This window comes from Pleuronectes platessa, chromosome 4 (genome assembly GCF_947347685.1).
Source record: "Pleuronectes platessa chromosome 4, fPlePla1.1, whole genome shotgun sequence".
Taxonomy (NCBI): domain Eukaryota; kingdom Metazoa; phylum Chordata; class Actinopteri; order Pleuronectiformes; family Pleuronectidae; genus Pleuronectes; species Pleuronectes platessa.
This window is the reverse complement of record NC_070629.1, coordinates 12056136-12076256: the sequence shown is the minus strand read 5'-3', so window position 1 is coordinate 12076256 and position 20121 is coordinate 12056136. Positions and strand designations below refer to the sequence as shown.

General features: G+C 43.5%; 2 protein-coding genes across 2 annotated transcripts; one reads left to right on the top strand and one right to left on the bottom strand.

Annotated features, from left to right (window-relative positions):
- Nucleotides 1-1488: 1488 nt before the first annotated feature.
- Nucleotides 1489-16677, top strand: aebp1b (AE binding protein 1b). The gene is made up of 22 exons (XM_053420069.1): nucleotides 1489-2385; nucleotides 4391-4561; nucleotides 4648-4704; nucleotides 5555-6082; nucleotides 7368-7442; nucleotides 7973-8038; nucleotides 8317-8400; nucleotides 10281-10352; nucleotides 10472-10581; nucleotides 11320-11459; nucleotides 11576-11660; nucleotides 11757-11901; nucleotides 11990-12078; nucleotides 12367-12490; nucleotides 12800-12996; nucleotides 13088-13264; nucleotides 13409-13572; nucleotides 13646-14163; nucleotides 14266-14405; nucleotides 15333-15432; nucleotides 15531-15697; nucleotides 15784-16677. The coding sequence occupies exons 1-22, from the start codon at nucleotides 2136-2138 to the stop codon at nucleotides 16150-16152; spliced, it is 3828 nt and encodes a 1275-aa protein (XP_053276044.1). The 5' UTR covers nucleotides 1489-2135; the 3' UTR covers nucleotides 16153-16677.
- pold2 (polymerase (DNA directed), delta 2, regulatory subunit) lies at nucleotides 16185-20119 on the bottom strand. The gene is made up of 11 exons (XM_053420070.1): nucleotides 19772-20119; nucleotides 19354-19586; nucleotides 19143-19264; nucleotides 18937-19060; nucleotides 18732-18846; nucleotides 18453-18651; nucleotides 18290-18370; nucleotides 17653-17810; nucleotides 17420-17547; nucleotides 17223-17324; nucleotides 16185-17064 (listed from the first exon to the last, which is right to left on the bottom strand). Exons 2-11 carry the CDS (start codon nucleotides 19577-19579, stop codon nucleotides 16904-16906), a joined length of 1416 nt encoding a protein of 471 aa, XP_053276045.1. The 5' UTR covers nucleotides 19580-19586; nucleotides 19772-20119; the 3' UTR covers nucleotides 16185-16903.
- Between the last annotated feature and the right edge of the window lie 2 nt (nucleotides 20120-20121).

Here is a 20121-nt window from a genome sequence, read left to right as displayed (position 1 = left end):
GGGATGATCGAGTGGCTTTGGCTTCACTTTTGAGGAGCAGTCACGTCGGCCATCTTTATATACAGTCTATGGTCATTAAACAAACAGTTTCTCAGCTCAGCACCTTTAGACCAATGGTTGTTGAGGCTTATGTTAGCAAACGCTAACTACTGCTGTGTAACTGACTCAGGTCTCTTACTTAAAGACTCTCGCCCTTATTTATACTCTGAAGTAACAATATCTCTAAAATAAAAGTGGCAACTGTGATCCAAGAACATCCATCTGCTTATAAGAATATGGAGACGTGTGTATATATAGCACAAAATGGAAGTACTCAAGAAAAGTACAAAAACTGTGCATAGAACAGCTTTGAATCATTATTTCCTCCATCACTAGATAAGAAATGTTTGTTTCCAAATCTTCGAGTGGGAGAGGGAGTACAGCCTGTACAAACTCCCACTGTGTTGTGAAATCGTTTTGGATTAAAAAAGCGTCTCAGAGCTCGATCCCTTGCTTGTGTCCACTGCTGAAATAGGCCTCTGCTTGACCTTACTGTAGTCTGACTTATCTGCTGCATTCTTCACCGCCATGCTCACGTCCCTCACAGATAGAACTGCACGCCTGCAATACACTTTTCCTCAGTTCAAATCCTCTCCGCAGTCTGTTTTCCGTCTACTGGAATTCTGTTTAACTGTCCTCACAGTCTGAGTGTGTGAATCATTTTACCAGGTGTGCTTTTTTTTTTTTTTTACACATGCTTGGGTGTTCTTGCCACTGTGCGTGTGTGTGTCTTTAAAAACCCATTCAGAGGAAATCACTCTTATGACTGGGCAGAGTTAGTCAGGCTTCAGTACAATGCTTCATTCATCAGGCCTCACTGGATAATAAACAGTCCTCCATGAAATGACGAGGACAATAGCGTTTTTAGAAAGATGGTAGTGTCTGCATGCATAAGGGCCATTTTTGTCTCTTTTTGTGGCTCAGGTTAATTTTCTTCTTCCTTACTTTATAGAATTTAGCAAATTTCACGTTCAAGTTGTAATTTCTGCCTGATATCTTCACCTGGTTTTGCATGATCATATTTCTCCCTGAGAATAAACTGCTCTGGATTACGAGGGAGAGCTAGAAGTTTGCCATGACTAAACTTGTGGCTAAATAAACTGATGACAGGCCCCCCTCTTAAGAGGAAGATAGGGGATGGCAAAGAAAACACCATATCTTAAAAGATTATAATTCTGTCATCTATAAATCTGCTCTTTTTTTAAAGAAGGTAAAACAACAAAGCTTCACAAAGACGAGACAGACACCAAAGATTCATTCCCAACCGAAACAAGCTCTTGACTGAAAATGGAATTCATGCTCCACTCCTTCTTGTTTTCATTTCTTTTGAATACCTCTCTCTCTCTGATGATTAGTGGCATTTGGTTTGGTTAACACACACACACACACACACACAGGAAAATTGTTTCAGCCCCTCTCCCCTCCTCCTCTTGTGGAATTCTGTGTCCAGGGGAGTCACTCCTCTCTCCGGCTGCTCTGCTCGTTGGTGAGTCTGCAGGGCGAACGCTCTCCACCGAGGAATTCAACGGGAGCTGCAGACGAAAAGGAGCTGGCTCTTCTCTCTCTAATACAGGAGGTGTACACCCTGTAGTCTGAGACCTCACCTGCCCTCCCTCATCACTCACCCTCCTCCTCCTCCATCTCCTGTCTGAGCCTTGCACCTGTTCTGACTCGTCAGCCAGGTGAAGGGGATCCTCTGGCCATACACTTATTATTTCAGCTGAACGTCGCTGCAGGGCAATTAGGAACCAAGTCCATTCATTGGACTGAATTGCTGCTTTGCTCTGTATCTCTCTAGCTCTCTGTCTCCCTCTATAACCCACCTCCCTTCCCTCCCTGCCTGTCCCTACCCCCCTCCCACTCCATCTCGGTCTAGCCCATTCTGTGACTGGTTGACACTGTGGTTGTGGGGACGTGTGGAGCAGCAGAGATTCCCCTGCAGGAGCGTGGATCACATGGAGAGGACAGAGAGGAAGAGAGGGTGAAATATATCATCTGGTGGAGCATAGAATCAGTGGTTTCAGCGTTGGACGGCTGACAGACAAAAGTTTTAAAACTCCAAACCAAAGGACTGTGCAGTTGGAAGAGCAGCAGGTATGAAAAGCCAGACTGTGGTGGTGTCAGTGGCTCTGCTGGCCCTGTGCTGCCTGTTGATACCCAGAGGAGGGGAGAGTGCTGGGGGGATAGTTTCTCTCCGGCAGGCTGAAGGGGGCCAGCGGGCAGGGGATCACCTGCCAAATGAGTCCCTGGATGATCAAGAAAAAGAGCAGGAACTTGAAGAGGACACCAATCCACTAGGAAGCCGAAGCAAGGCCAGAAGAGACACAGAGGAGGCTGAAAAGACAGGTCAGTGGAGAATATCATAATTTCAGAGCATACTTTAAGTAATCAGATACTTTACTCAAGTAAAAGTTTCAGCAATGTAAAAATTCTCCATTAAAAGTAAACGTCCTTCATGAAAAGTCCTATTTAGGTCAAAGTAGCCTACGATACAAATGTTTGTTTGGTCCATCTAACTGGTGACTTATTATACAGGACATCTTTATTTGATTAATACAGACACATCCATGTGTAGCAGCGTAGTGGAAACTGTTTGAACTACTTTATTAACAGATATGTATTCAGGGGCACCAGATTATTCTTAGAGAGAGGATGAGGAAAAAACAAAGCTCTGTTATATGTACATAAAATAGTCTTGTAATTTAAAAGCTTTTGGGATTTTTACATTAATATATCATATAATATCATATAATATCATATGATATTATATTCATCTGAGCCGTATTGATCACTTTTGGTTCAAAATGTTGATATACTACATCAAAGTAAAGAATTAATTATCTGATCATATAGGCAATGATGTGCTGAAGATACTGATATTCAAAACCTACCAAAATAGCCGAGTTCTCCTCAGGGTTAAAGCTGTCAGACAAATGTAGTGGTTGAAAATATTTGGAGCTCAGATTTTGTGCAGTACGAGTATGAAACTGAATAAAATATAAATATGCAAGGTGGGGAATAGTGGATTTGTACTTAAGTACTGTATTTGAGCAAATTTACAACCACTGCAAGTTGGAAGCTGGGGGGGGGGGGGGGGGGGTTGCACCCAATCCTTGTCCTGCCCAGGGTACCCATATGGCGAGTACCGGCCCTGCTGTTATGTTACACAGACGAGACATCAAAGCTGTTGAGGAATGGTCTGCGTTATGACACAGCATGGAAGAGCAAACACAGACACAAACACACACATTTGGTCGGTGACAGCTCAGGCAGGAGAAAGTCCAAGCACACACACCTGTCCACTAATGCGTCTCCCCAGCAGGGAGGACTGGAGCAAAGGGTTTTCTCTCTTTCTCTGGCCTTTTTCAAACCAGACAGGAAGACACTGAGTGGAGCATCTTGCACACAGATTTTTATGACACTGAACTTTTCCACTGCCTCTGCTTCTGTAGCCCTGTATGATTAATGCTGACTCCGAAGCTGCGAGATTTGGGTTTTTTTATGACTATCCCACTTTAAAGATAAGCCTGAATTGTAACGTAACTTCATATGTAATAGATACCACTCCAAAGCAGCTCTTGAATAAGTCCAACTGAGGTCTTTCATGGTTAGATGTTGCTGAGGTGAGAGTGATGTATTTATTGCGTATCTGGATGGGTTTTATGCCATTAAAAGTGGATTGTGGTGAATGGAGCAGAACTAATGGAAAGAGAGAGAGTAGTGTTTTCCATGAAAGCCACTCAGGACTTCAGACGACCTCAGGGGGGAATTCTGATGGACCTCAAGCAACCACTGAAATGTGTCTGGATTTTCCTCCTGCTGTGTTTTGACATTGCAGGAGAGAAATTGTTGATTCATTCTCATTTATTATTAATGATATACACAAAAATACATACCTCTGAGTTTTGCTTAATGTGAATCTACCTTTATTGATTAATGATTTTGGGTCTAATTGTTATTTGCACATCGTGACCTGCTTGTTGGTCTTTATTAAATGATGACAGGCAGTGGTGCAGGTACTCTTAGAATTGAAAGTAGAACTATTTGTAGCTTTTTCCCTAATGGAACAATCTACTACATCATTATTTACCTACTGTATGTTTTGTTTGATTCAACAAATGTACAGACTATTGATAAAAGAAAGCTGAAGATGATGCTCCTGAATTTTTTTATTTTCACATTTAATACTATCTATGATAGGGGATTTTTGTGGGAGAATTTTGAAAAACTAAATATTAATTTATTAATACAATGTTATTCCGATCATGAATGGTACTGTATGTACTTACAGTTACAAAACAACATAAATTTAAATGTATATCTCCTCCCTTTGATTTCCACATCTGTCCAGGTGTTGCGGGCAGAGTGAGGCGAGCGCCTGAGGAAGGCAAAAAGAAGAAGAAGGACAAGAAGAAGAACAAAGAGCCGAAGGACCCCAACGCCACCAGGAAGCCCAAAACTGACAAGAAGAAGAAGAAGAAGGACAGGCAGACGACCACAACTCTACCACCGACAACAACAGGTAAGGACACAGCTTTGACCCACTTCAGTGACTGTGACTTTAAATGAATGCCACTGACCCTGTGTTGTGTCGTCTGCTGCCGCCAGCAACCCCCACTGAGCCGGAGCCCGAGCCGTACACAGACTACACCTATCCTGATACTGGTGAGTGGCACCAACACTTGGGGTTGGGGAGGGGGATTCCATTTAACAGATCAGTTTGCAGATTTTCAAGACCCCGCATAGCATAATTATGAATCTATCTGGACACAGGCCATGACGTAAAAACTCTCCTCTGATTATCTCAAAGTATAGAGCTGAGTTAGGGCAACTATTTCCACCATTAATAGTAAAAAGAAAAGGCAAAGCATGAAGGATTTAAAGGGGGACTCCACCCAAGTAGCACGTCAGAGTTTGTTTACGGGTCTCAGTGAGAGCTACTGTCATAGTTGTATAAAAGCCATTTGTGGTTCCAGAGGGAGCTGTTTCAAGTCTGATTAATTGCTTGAAGTGATTTCACTAGAGTCAGCGTTGGCTGGGTACGAAGAGCACAAGTTTGAAAATGAAAACGAAAAGCATTTGGAGGTGTGGAGTCAAATAAAAAGTTAGTTCACCAGACCTCTGTAGCCCACTCCTCATCTCAGCTTGAGGCTAGTGGATGGAGGAAGCATTAGGTTCAACTATCGTTACACACCAGTCTCTCAGTCTGAACTAAAGTTGATATGAGGTAATAAAATAAATTGCAATATGAGATGTAAAAATGAACCGTTGCTGCTGTGCCAAATACCCTCCTCTCAGGAAAAAAATAGAATAAACAACTTTCCCCTTTCCTTAACCTTCCCGTCCTACATGATTGTTTTAAGGTTCCACATTTCAGTCACTTCCAGTTTAAAACCCAATTGAGTAAACATTTTTGTGAATATAAGTATAAAGTTGTGAATCCTCCAAAATATTTTTTTCTCAGACATTTGAACCTGTCTGCAGCCATCAGTCTTTCCATCTGTTTTTCTGTCAGACAATGATTACTGGAAACCGGAAGATGACTACTGGGAGGCTGAGCCAACAGCATCCAGGCCTCAGCCAGAGATTCCCACCACAGACCTTCCGTACGACGACTGGAAGCCGGAAGAGGGAGACCCTACCGCCCCTGTGATAGACGGCTACGATGACTACTGGAAACCAGAGGAGAAAGATCCGTCCACGCCAGTGCCCGACGCCTTCGATGATTACTGGAAACCAGAGGCGAAAGATCCGTCCACCCCAACACCCGACATCTATGACGACTACTGGAAACCAGAGGCGAAAGATCCGTCCACCCCAACACCCGACATCTATGACGACTACTGGAAACCTGACGGGAAAGAGCTGTCCACTATGGCGCCTGACGCCTACGATGACTATTGGACACCAGATGAGAAAGAACCAGACAATCCTGTGACTGATACCTATGATACCAACTGGAAAGAGGTGGATCCAACACCCTCTGCCCCTGAGGTTGATGGGAAGGCTGGGACAGATGACAACGATTACTGGGATGCCACATGTAAGTCTGAATCTTTGTTTCTTCCTGCTTTGTTTTGATTGAGGATGTTTGTGGGGTGACAGTTTACAGGGCACAAGAGGAAACTATGATTACGTCTGTGGGGAAATCACCAGGAGTCATTGTAGCTGTAATGAAAAATGATTTACGTGCGTAAGCTGAAAAAAACAAAAACATAAGGCAACCAGAATTTACTAAACTTAAGCATCAAGTTGTGTCAGCTCAGTTTAACAAGGTATTCTCAACGAAAAAAGACAGTGGGTGCCAACTTAAAATAATACTCTATTGATAATCAACACTTTTTTGTGCAGTTTGTACAAATAAACTTAACTTTTCTAGTTCAGGTAACTACTAAATGTTTGTCTGGGAACTTACAAGTCTAAAGTAGTCAGGCCTGAGAAATTAGGTTGAGTCAACAGCTTCTGTTTTTACTGCAAAGTTGTTAAACTTTGTGTCCAGTTAATGAGTCGCATTAGTAGAAACGTTCTAGAGCATTCAAACCCATACACAGTGCATGCTGGGTAGTGGGTATTGACCTAACTCCAACAACTTGATCTGATCCGATTGGTGAACCATCAGCTGGACCATATTTCAACACACATTGTAGACAGCAGGTTCCACAATGGCTCAACAGCTAAACAACAAAAGACAACTTTGTGATGAGTCACAGTTCAAACATTCTTATGACTCACACACTGTTGTACAGTACAAAATTGCTGTTTTCGTGATGAAAAGAACGAGTGTTAAGAGGTTGAGTTATCCTGTGAAACTGAATTTAAACAACAAGGCACAAAACCATTTAACAATAAAACAGTTTTATTGAGGGTTTAATGTGTCTATGGCTACACAGGATGTAATTCAGTGACTTCCACTGGCTGAAATCTAACACATACAGCCCTCTAACGACCACAACCTTTTTAAATAAGGCCAAATAACTAAAACCTGGTGACTAACGTGGATTACTTAAAGCAACCTTCATGCTGAAAACTTTTTGGACTGCAGCCATCTCTTCCAGCCGTCCACCACCTGAAGTCAGCAGTTGATGTTTCATTTTTCTGCAGAATCAGATGCTGGAAACTGTGCGTTGTGTGGCTCGGTGACACTCGTCTGCACCAGACTGGACATGTTCTCATTACCCTGTGTTTCCAGCATGCTGTACTGAACCTCTGCTCTTCCAGCATTTCCACTGATTCATCAACACTGGCCCATCAGAGGCTCTTTTCTTTACAGTCCCCTGCTCCTCAGACTGTGTTTGACCTTCTCTTTTCTTTCCACTCCACTCTCGCAGTTGAGGGGCCAGACAATCTTCCATTCCCTGACGGTAAAGAGGTCAGCCCTGAAATCGTAGTGGAAACTCTAACAGGTAACTGCTTTGACTCAAGAAATCAAGTTAATATCCATCAAGCCATATCAACTTCCCAATCAGGGAAGTCAATTTGTATCTAATGTTGAGATGCAGACGAAGTGTCCGTTCTCTCTGTGCCTTAACGCCAAGAGCAGATGAGAACTCATGAGTGATTCAGCACATGGGCATAACAGTATAGTGAGTCTGTGAACTAACCTACTTTACAGAGAGGAGTGCGGGGGTTAGCTTTGTTCCACTCAGTCAACAAAACATTCCATAGTCTTGTTGTGGAGTAAAAAAAAAACCCTGTCATCATATCACAACTTTGTTATGATTCTTGTAAATGTAAATTAAAGATTTAACAACTTAATCATGGTAGGCGTTGCAGAGGCATCCAAACACTTTACATTTCATGTGGTGGAGTAAACCAGGGCTGCGCTAACCTGTAAAACTGTGCAGATTAAACCAGTTAATCTCTTAAATTCTCATTTTTGATGTAGTGGTGCCTGAGTGAATTAATTGTCTTCTCTTTTTTTTCTTTCGCACAGAGGAGCCCACAGCCACTCCCCCCTTCGAGGGGACGTGGTATGATGAATACGACGAATATGGAATGAGTATGCACAAACACACTCACATACACACAGTCATACACAAATGTTTTAAATGAGATCATTAGATCTACTGTTTAGGCTCCATTGAAGCTTCTGTCAACAAAGCATACAGCAAGGAAAATGAATAAACAGCAGCCGGGTCAACAACCTTCCAGAGTTACTGTTTGTGGCTCGTAATGGTTAAAAAACCCAGACAGAATGCTTATACACTGCTGTGCATGGGGTCGCTGTGTTTATAGATATCACTATAAAACTGTGGTTTTCTAATTTTCCTTCCTCAGGGAAAAAAGAAGACGAGACAGACGATAAATGGGTGGCGAAGGAGAGAGAGAGAGCAAAGAAGGAGAGAGAGAGGGAAGAGAGAGGTAAGAGAACCCAGATGTGGATCTTCTCTTTACTTACATAACACCAAACGCGTCCGGCGACATGCGATGAGGTCGTTGCAAAAGCAATGAATGAACGTGACCTCTGACCTCAGCAGCCAAAGTAGAGGACAGCTCAGAGGTGATCACTCCCTTGGATCCCATTTCTGTTTGGAAGAGAATGCAGATGTGATTTCCAACAGCGAGCCTTTTGTTGCTTACCTTGACTTGCTTGATGGGAACAAAACGCTCATTCTTCCAAAGCGAAATGGGAGATTAAGTCTTTATGAAGTTGAGAAATCTCTTGTGAGCAAAGAGGGTGAGAGGGCGAGGTGAGCTGACAATGATCCACATGCAGGGGATTAGAGGGAGTGATGAAGAAAGAGAGATGGGTGATGTTGTAGTGTGGTGTCTACATCACATTGAGCTCTTTTTTGTGGCGGCTGTGCACAGAGATTTTAGCCGGTAGTTGAGAGGTCGAGCCTGGAGCCGATGATATACAAGAGTGTCAGTACGTGTCAGTACCGTGTCAGTAGGGCACATGCTGTGTGCACGCTTCACTGACATATGGGTTCAAGGTGGAGCTCAAATGGTGCAAAAGATTAGATGTTTCTGAGGCTGAATCCAAATGTTCCCCCTCAGGACTTAAGTTATGAACCCTCACCGACTTATCTCGTGTGAGAGGCAGAATGGGATTCAAATTATATAAACAGGAACGGGACAGCTGCACATTGCTCAATAATACGTTACTGTGACAGGTTTAGGACATTTTGTTTTTACGCTGTTTACTTTGTTCTCAGCCAAGGGGCTTAAGGGACCGACTGCCTGGTATCATGTTCACAATCAGAATCAGGGTTTACTGCCAAGTGGATTACACATACAAGGAATATGATGTAGTATTTGTGAATAAGCATTAGTTACAAAATTTACAAAAATGAAAGTATATAAATATGTAAAAACACTAGAAAAATAGAATTTGAACATTTGTACAATATCACTGTTATTAGCCACAGAGAGTTCATGTTTCAGACTCTCAAGTTGACGAGAGGCCATTTGGAAATATTGCTTTACTCTTTTTGTGGGGGAAAAGCATCATTATGCAAAAATAAAAAATCAATATGACAAGCAACTACACAAATTCTGGCTATGAATCCGCACATAGCTGTGTGTTTATACTTATATTTCCTGTAACGTCAATGTTAGGATTGGTTACTCCTTCCATGCTTGTTTGATTACTATTACATTGCTGTTTCATTTTTTTTACCCGCGTCACAACGCTATGAACTGTGGGTAACTCCCTTTGACAAACCCTGCGGAGATGCCGACTCAAGGAAAGTGTGCATAAAGGATTCAGAGAGTCTGTGAGAACCCTCACACACGTGACAATTTGATAGTGGGACAGACCTAAGGCTTCATGGACTATATATAACAAACACAGATATGTCTCTGCACCCACATGTATCCTTATGTTAATGCGTGCACGTGTATGTCTGCCTGTGCATGAGTGTACAATCAGTGACTTACAACATGTTTTACACTCCTACTGTCGGTAAGCCTTCTGGCAGCCGTACTCCCAGCACTGAAGTTCACTGTCAGAATACGAATAATGAAGGTGATAAATGGGATTTCTCTTCAATAGTAAACTCTCTGCGTCAGGATGATCTGAGTTTGATCAGAGCATACTCAGAGACTGGGAAGGAAATCACAACATCTGGGGATTTTCTTTTCTTCTTCTTTTTTACTGCCTCTCAGCTTTTGCAGATTGTTGGCAAATGTAGTGAAAAACATTATGAGTTCCTGGATCATTTCTGGGCAGAGAGCGCAAATATTCCGCCAAGTCGGTGCATTTTGCATTAAGGCATTTTTTTTCTGACCTCTACCAGAGAGAGCGCAGAAGCTGAAGGAGGCCGAGGAGCGGGCCAGGAACAGACCACGTGTCTACAAAGAGCCTAAGAGTGAGTCAAACGTCTGCTCAAATCTAATGACATTAAAACTATATCTACATTACAGAAGCTTTGCTAATGCAAATAACATATTTTTGTATCTCTCTGTTGTGTGTGTGTGTACGTGGCAGAGTGTCCTCCACTGGGGCTGGAGTCCCACAGGATCGAGCCAGACCAGCTTTTAGCCTCCTCTATGTCTGAGTATAGTTTTGGACCTTCCAGGGCACGACTCAACATGCAGGTACACGATCAGGGCAGGACTCAACATGTACAGTATATACTGTATATATATATATATACTAATTTCAACTGTCATACTGCAATACATTGATAAAAACACCAGTTACCAACCACACACATATATATATAATTACTGAGTCACTTCCAGAAGCTGCTTTGGTAACTTATGCTCAGTGATCTTTGTAGTAAATAATAATCATTTTAGCAGCTTAGTTAATAAGTCTTACTCTGCCTATTAGATACCCACAGATATACCCGATGACCCATAATATCGGCTGATATGAGACTTTCATGGACATATCAGTTTTAGCTTGCGGATATGAAAACTTTTATTTTACAGACAAAAATAGACTGAAAGATTCGCATTTATGTTTTATGGAATAAAAAGTTCCATATATTTGGTTGTATTTGCTTTTTCTCTTATCTAGGATACTTATTCATTATAACGTTAATCATAAAATGTATTTTCTTTGGCATAAGAGTTTGATAACAACATCTTAGGAATCATTGACACTTGTTTAATATAAATATTGGCTGGTACTGGCATCAGAAACTTTTTACTCCCAAATATCTGTATCTGCCCCCACAATCCATTTTAGCACTCCTGCTTATTACTGCAGTTTTTTGGTTTTAACTCCAAGCTTTCCTGTGCTCCGAGTATGTATTTGCTCAAAAATAGAAATGGAGTTTGGGTTGGTCAAAAGTAACCAGCATGTCTTCTGGCCTCTGTGGTTCTTAGGGCTCTGACGATGAAGAAAACATGAGAGGTGGAGCGTGGTGTGCAAACTCAGAGGACAGAATCCACTGGTTTGAGATCGATGCTCGCAAGGACACAGAGTTCACTGGAGTCATCACTCAGGGACGAGACTCCCGGAATGAGTGAGAGACACACACACACACACACACACACACACACACACACTTGACACATGTACACACACACTTTATCTTCCTTTCCTGAATTCATCATGTTGCTGCATCTTGTCTTGTTTCAGGAGTGACTTTGTGACATCATACTTCCTAGCGTTCAGCAATGACAGCAGAGAATGGACCACCATTCATGATGGATACGCTGACTGGGTGAGTTAACCTGAAATCTTCTCACTTCCCTGTGCACCACGTGCAATCTTTCTCTCCCTGACTTGCTTCCCTCCGGTCTGCACATTCTCGTTCCAGCTGTTCTTTGCAAATAGCGATAAGGACACTCCAGTGATGAACCAGCTGGCACAGCCTGTGGTGGCCCGCTACATCCGGATCATCCCTCAGAGCTGGAACGGCTCTCTGTGTATGAGGCTGGAGGTCCTGGGCTGCCCAAAGCTTGGTGAGCTTCGTAAACCCACCAATACATGCACGCACACAATAAAAACACACACAACTAAAAAAGTGTGTTGTTCCCCTCTGCCTCACAGATCCAGCTGATGTAAAGATCAAGCAAAATGAAGTGACTCCGGTGGATTACTTGGAGTTCAAACATCACAGCTACTCAGAAATGATTGCAGTGAGTATCCCTGCACGGCCCCTTAATGTCCACCAGCTGATTAAATTCCACAGGAAATTCTTTGACTAAAACAAAATACACTGATCCCAGAGATCTTCTTTAATCCACTTAAATATGAACTCATATTAAAACCACTGCAGAAGGCCCTTCGCTTCACAATTAGATATTTCAACCACCAGAGGGCCACACAGCCATTATACGCTAAAACAATTTCAATCATCAGCTCTTTCATTATTAACATGATAACAATGACAGTACTTGCACACTAAGTTTACTATCATCCCACAGCTTATGAAGTCAGTGAATGAAGAGTGTCCCAACATCACCAGCATCTACAGCCTGGGCCGCAGCTCTAAGGGACTGGAAATCATGGCCATCGTCATCTCTGGCAACCCCACAGAGCACGAAATAGGTGGGAATGTGTTTCCAGGACCATGAAACAGGCCCTTTATTAGATTTGTTGATTATTATCACAATCTATTTTTATCATGCATGCACAATACCAAAATAAAAGCCTCAAAAACATGTGTTCTTTCAAAGCAGATGCACAACCGGACGTTTCTTTCAGACTCTCTAACACAATTCTTATTGGTGGAAAAACTGTAATGTTGTGTCTTGGCACCAGCCATGATTCCAGTTAATCCTAATAAACACCAGGTGGAAGTATGAAGATTATGGTTAACAGACAAACAGCTACAATCGTGTCTGTCTGTCTGCGCAGGTGAGCCGGAATTCCGCTTCACGGCAGGCCTCCATGGAAACGAGGCGACAGGTCGCGAGTTGCTTCTTCTTCTCATGCAGTATCTGTGCAAAGAGTACAAAGACAGAAACCCCAGAGTCCAGCGGCTGGTGGAGGGAATACGCATCCACCTGGTGCCCTCGCTCAACCCTGATGGACAGAACGAAGCCTTCGAAGCGGTTGGTGGAAAATATTCAAGTTTGCCATTAAGCAGCAAACCAAAAAAACCCCGAAAGAAATGATTCCTTCATACAATTTCTGGATTCGCAGGGGTCGGAGCTGAGTGGCGTCACCACCGGACACTACACTGAGGATGGCTTTGACATCTTCCAGAACTTCCCTGACCTGAACGGAATCCTCTGGGATGCTGAAGATAAGGGAATGGTTCCAAAGCTCACCCCCAACCATCATGTGCCCATACCAGAAGGCTTCGAGACCAACACCTCGGTAAGAACTTGGGTATCACAACTCACCAATCATAAATGCTGAGGATTAAAACTTTCAGCTAAGGCGACCTGTCACCAGTTGTAAGTATACTGTGCTGGGGTTTCCTTCCACTCCTGATCCTGACCTTCCTGTTTATTGTTCCAGATTGCAGTGGAAACCAGGGCCATAATCTCCTGGATGAAAAACCATCCATTTGTGTTGGGTGCGAACTTCCAGGGCGGAGAGAGAATTGTGGCCTATCCTTATGACAGCTTACGTCTCAACAAGCCTGCCCAGAGCCAGCAAGCCCACAGCCGCAAGAAGAGACAGTAAGACCTACTCCCTGCTTGTTTTCCAGTTACAATCAAATTACATGATTCAACTAGAAATCATTTCTTACAGGTATGAGGAGGAAGGTTTTGATGCGACAGAGTGGGGAAGGGGTTACCAAGAGGAGCCAGAGGAAGACTGGAGAAGTAGGGGATATGCAGAGCCAGAGCCAGAGGAGGAACAGAGGGGTCACGGGTATGACCAGGGTCAAGACCGTGGGTATGATGACCGTGGGTACGAGCATGGATACGACCACGGATACGATCAAGGTCATGACCGTGGATACGATCAAGGTCATGACCGTGGGTATGACAACCACGGCTACGACCACGGCTACGACAACAACCAAGGTTTCGAACGCAGAGAGGAAGAGGAAGATGACAGAGGAAGAAGCGCGGGCTACCAGTACTCCGAGCCTGAGGAAGAGGTCCGGGCGATTGCAGACGAGTCCCTCTTCAGATGGCTGGCTGTCTCCTACGCCTCCACTCACCTGACCATGACCCACACCTACCATGGCTCCTGCCAGGGAGACAATGCTGGAGGTGGGCAGGGCATGGTGAACCGGGCAAAATGGAAGCCAATCACAGGCAGTGAGTAGACACACTCTCTGCATGTGGTTACAGCACACCCTCGTGGACAAAGTGTGCATTGCGAGCTGTGAGGTTAATGCTTGTGCTTGTGCATCTCTCCAGGTATGAATGACTTCAGCTACCTCCACACCAACTGTTTTGAGTTGTCCATATTCCTGGGCTGTGATAAGTTCCCCCATCAGAGTGACTTAATGTACGAGTGGGATAAGAACAGAGAAGCCATGCTGATCTTCATGGAGCAGGTCAGTCACACACACACACACACACATACAGACTGCTCACATCTAGTATGTACTTAAGAGTACTTCAACATGCTATTAAACATCTTTTCATGTTTGCTTTGAGCAACACATAATAAGCGTTGGTTGTATCTGGCAAATGTGAACGGCCAATTACGACAACCTGACCAGTTCAATTTACCAAGCAGGCCCTTTAATATCTGGTGGCTAGGGATGAATTTGTTATTGGTTTTCACAGTGTACTGTGGTAAAATGCATGATGGTTAATTGTACCATTTCAATCTTGAATGACCGTGATCACTGTGGTGATTTGGTTGATGCTGTAATAGAATGAGCTGTTAAAGCTCTGGCCATAGGTAGCAACTGCTGGCATCCACAGTCACTAAATTGCATGGGTTTAAGAAACAGATTTTTTGTCCTGGCCCTCAGACATTTGGAGTCAATGTTTGTAACAATTTGTCAACCTTCTCTCCTCCCCTGTGCTTGGTTTCTGTTATTTTATTTTATTTAATCAACATCTGAGACTGGATTTGTTAACACATGGTTGTTATGAACAAGATGTACACATTTTGTTCATAATGGTTGCATCGCTTTTTTATGCACATTTTATCTATATATTTACGGTTTCATTCAAACCTACATTACGTAAAGTTTTCTTTCAAAACAAAAAGCTTCTTTATTGCTTTCGTTCTACAATGTTAATACTGCACATTTGATATGGTCTTGGTGCTATATTATTATTCTTACTGACAGCAAACATAATATTTTAATATAAAACTTGGTGACATTACTTCCGTTTGTGTGTGGATGCTTTTTCTAAACTTTCAGCACATTTTAACAATACTGCAATAATTTGTCACCATGATCATTAAGTTCACACCATTTCATCTCTACTAGTAGCATGGCTCATTTCCCCCCTCCTCTATCTAGGTGCATCGTGGCATCAGGGGCATTGTGAAGGACCAGCAAGGGAACCCCGTGGCAAACGCCACTGTGTCTGTAGAGGGGATAAACCATGATGTCACTACAGGTCTGGTGAAAAACTTCCTCTCTATTCCCCTTACCGAGTCAGAATACAGCCCCTCCGTGCTGAAAACTAAATGTTGTGTCCCGTCTATGATATTGTAGCTTCAACTGGAGACTACTGGAGGCTGCTGAACCCAGGGGAGTACCGTGTGACAGCTCGAGCTGAGGGCTTCTCCTCTGTGACCAAACTCTGCGTGGTGGGTTACCAGTCAGGAGCAACCGCATGCAGCTTCAACCTGGCCAAGTCCAACTGGGACCGCATTAAACAGGTAAGACATATCCACCCTGATCCGACCAACCTCTCAATACATATCAACCATGTACTTGATGAAGTAATTTCTTCGTTTCACTGCAGATCATGGCCCTCCATGGCAACAAGCCAATTCGACTCAGCTACAGCAACAGCAGATCACATTATACTCCAGTTAGCAATAACAACCATCTTGCGGTCGATAGCAACACTGGTAATTCGGCTGAGCGGCGAAGGAGGCTCAAAATAGCTCGTATCCGTCGCCTTCGACAACTGAGACTAATGAAACTCAGGTCGACGACAACAGCGACAACGTTACCCCCAACAACAACAACCACAGTTCCCACAACGCCAGAGACCACCACATCCTGGTACGATTCGTGGAACACAATGGAGGGACAATCCTCAACGCCCGGGGGGTTCACAGACTCCATCCTGGATTATAACTACGAGTACAAAATTGATGACTATTAAACCAAACACACACTGCCTGTTTCTATACACAACTGTTTCCAACTTGTAGTTCTCACTGCCATGTTGTTCTCCAAGCAGGTTGATGAAGAATCAACAGAGCAATGGGAATGTAGAGAATATTAACTCTATTAATTGTATAAAGATAGCGTATCTATTACTTATCACTTGAAACAATGCCTCTTCAGTTCAAACTGCATTTTTCCTGACTCATTATACACTTGTTTTTTAATAAAGAAAAGTTTATTGTGGATGCACATTAAACAAATTCATGACATTGTTTTAATTTCACCAGAGTTATTTACAGTATCTTCCTCCATGGCAGAAATATTTTTTACATTATGAACACTTGCTAAAAGGTAAAGAGGGAGGGGAGCAGGGGAAGGGTCTTCTATCATGTGTCTTCAGATACAGATGGTTAGAAGAGGGATTTTTCAAATAAAGGCTTGTTTATACAAAATGCTTGTGTTCTCCTTATTCAGCACATGTGTGAACAGTGATTTCTGTTTGCCTTTTACAAACTTATGATCTCCTCAAAAGGAAACATTAAAAGCAACCTCATGAGACAATTTCAATAGGAATTCATTCACCTTTGTGATACTCGACAGCACCAGTTAAGCACTGGTCGTCACTATTGGCCACATGTGGAATTGATTAGCCTCTAGTCAAGAAAACTGAGTCTGCCTGTTCGCAAATAGTGTCTTAAGGTCTCCGTCTCAGTTAGCTGTACTGTGTGTGTGGATATGGAACTTCCTCAGTGACTGATGTTCATCTCACTTTCCTCATCATCATCAGCGGAGAAGGCGGAGAAGCTGACTGGCTCACATTCCAGAGTGCGCAGATTGACCAGGCATGCAGTTTGGGTGCTGCTGAAGTCTGGGACAGTAACCAAAAGGACTTCCTGGCCATCAGCACCTGGGGATGTACAGACACAACAACATAAGACAGGGAAACAATTCAAATGGAATATGACTGATAGTAATGTTAATATTCTGTCCATTTGGTGTGTGAATACAGACCATGTTGATCGTCCAACATGCTTTAAAGTATAGATGAACAGGTCCAACACTGACCTTTGATGAGCTTGGATCCATAGCTTGGGGCGTTGCCACTGAAGTAAACATGGGGACACTCTTCCAAGATGAAAGGGTCTTTCTTGTAAAATGGGAAACAACCTGAGACAAAACGTACAGAAAAAAGTGTGAAGGATTTAATAACATACCGGACAGAATGTTGTGTTTTTTATTCTGCATCCACTTCTCAGACTTACCGAGAGTATCAGGTGCCGTAGGGGCCAGGTGTCTGAATCTTAGCGTTTCCTCCAGTATTTCCAAGTGACTGTCCATGCTGCTGTACCTCTGAATGTCACAGACATTCTGTCCCGATGTGCCCAGGAACCTAAGTGGAAAGAAACACGAACAGGCTCCTAAACATGTCACACCAATTTCAAATAAAACTTTAAATGCAAGATGGACAAAGGCGCATTTGTTCAGGAGAACTCACCTAATTCCATCAATTTTGGCCTGGTATGGATTGGATGCCAGCTGTAGCGTGGGGTAAACTGAAGACAGGGGGAACATGCAGCGGTGTAGAGGCTGCTGTGGGAGGGTGTAGTTGGTGGGGTCATATTGCCCTGGCATTACATCCACTGGAACAGAGGCCTAGGACAGCACGAGGCAGTGGCACACAACATTAGAGCCCATAATATAACCTTCATGGTACTATAACTATACTAATAAAGTCAACATTTCTGCCAAAAACTGATAGTTTGCGCTGGTTAATGTTCTTGATATTAGGGCTGAACATTTTATACATAACCATTAAAAAATGAAAAACAAGAAGACTAAGAAACTTTCCATCAGTCTGCATACGATTGCATACTTTGTTTTTTAACTGATAAACAAACTAACAGCAGAGAGTGGTGTGTATGCCCCTGTGACATTGTCTCACATGCTAGTTCTAGGTGGGAGATGCAGACTTGACACGAAAGTGGGGCAAAGGAAATTTTTTGATTTATTCTACAAAAAATACATACATTAATGGTTAAATGATCATCTCTGCACAACCATAGTAGGCGTCAGAAATGTTTTGTCCTTTGAGCTTAACTGAACACAGGCAGACAGAGAAGATGTAGACTCACTACGAGCTGAAGCAGCAGCTCATCCAGCAGGCGGATGGCGTCCACACTGCTAGCCTGAGTTTTCTTGGTGAGGTATTTGGGCTGAAAAACAGATGGACGGTCAAATACAGTAACGCTATAGATGCAGACAAATGTATGTCGAGGATAAATGACTTTGAGTCACCCTGGTTGATGCATCCTTGTCCTGGGTGCTTTGGCTCAAGAGGTTTCCAGCCAGTAGGACCCTGGAAATGGTTGCTGCCCCGCTCTGCTCCCCCTGGTCACCGAGCTGACCAGTAACCATGTCAACCAGCAGCTGAAGCCCCAGCATACTGTCGGCATGAATACTGCCAAGACCCAGTCCTGAGGCCAGGAGCACAAACCTGAAAACAGACCAGACCAATAGAATCGATTTTCACACAACACTGGGATTTGACTTGTGTGTGTGTGTTTGTTTATTTACCTGTCTGAGCTGAGTACAGGCCTTGCTGTCTGCAAAGGGAGATCAGCTGTGCAAAAGTCCTCAACTGTGAACTTCCCATCATTCTTCTCAGCTCCATATATAGCAATAATGCTACCTAAGAGAGAGAACAGAAAACACATGATGGCATACAAGAGATATGTCCCAAACACGTCATCATGTGATGTCCTGGACACAAGACGCTGACCTGTGACACACTTGTCTCTGTCGATTTTGCCCTCGAGCTTAATTCTCTGGAGCTCGTCTTCCAATATCAACTCATCTGTTTCACTGATGAATTTGGCTCGTGCAGGCTGGGGCAGCAGGTTGTGCTGCAAAAGAAAAAGAAAACACTGAGATGGTGCACATGACAGAGGTAATTTCATTGATGGTGAATTTACCACATGTGCCTACCTCCTCACTGATCTCTTTAAGGATAGATGGCTGCAACTCCATGCGCTTGAACACGGTGCCCACAATGCAACACTGTTCCCCCATCTGAAGATCACACAGATTTCTGATGAGCACGTCCGATCCTGGAGAAAGACAAACAAGATGAGGAGATGCATGGATATGATAACATAACAACCACCGAGATGTAGGCAAGAAAATGTGCAGGGCTTACCCCATTTCTGCTGGGCTCTCTCTGACAGCAGGGGCCTCATCTCCATGAGTCGAGCTGCGTAGATGTGAGCATACTGGCGATTGAAGCTTCTCTCCCCGACTATGAAGCGCTCGGAGCAGGGAGTGAAGACCAGAGAGGACCGCTCGAACACCGGCCCCTGGTCCTCGGAGGCAGGGCGGCAGAGCAGAGAGGAGCCCTCCTTCTGGGCGCTCAGGTCGGAGAACATGACCGTCCTAAGGCACACCCAGCGGAGAAGTTAGTGGTCACCTACCTTTCACCATTAAACGCACACCTCATGACTGCCATGTTTATTTATAAAGGGGATTTAACAGATTAGGTGACAGCCGCATGAGCTTCTTCAAAACATGTCGACTGTTTTTTAAGGACACCACCAATGAAACAGATTTAACGATCTCACCTTGGAAGAAGGAAAGTCCACCTGCCGCTGTTGTCCGTGTGAATTCAGCTGTGCGGTTATACTGTATTTATGTTTATATTGTCTTCCTTCCCTGGGAGCGAAAGTGTCACTTCCCGCGAAATCATCCACTCAACATCGCCGGTTTTTTTCAAGATGTACTCGAACTCTCGCGAGAACAAAATAAGCTTTGATTTTTCAGTGCGTAGCTCCGCTTTTGACATAAAAACCCAACGTAGCACAAACTTGAACGAAAACAAGCTGGATTAAAATGATACATAAAATAGAATGCACTACTTTAAGAAGAGAGCAGTGAAGATTTTTTGATTTTTCTCGCTCCGTCGCACAGATGT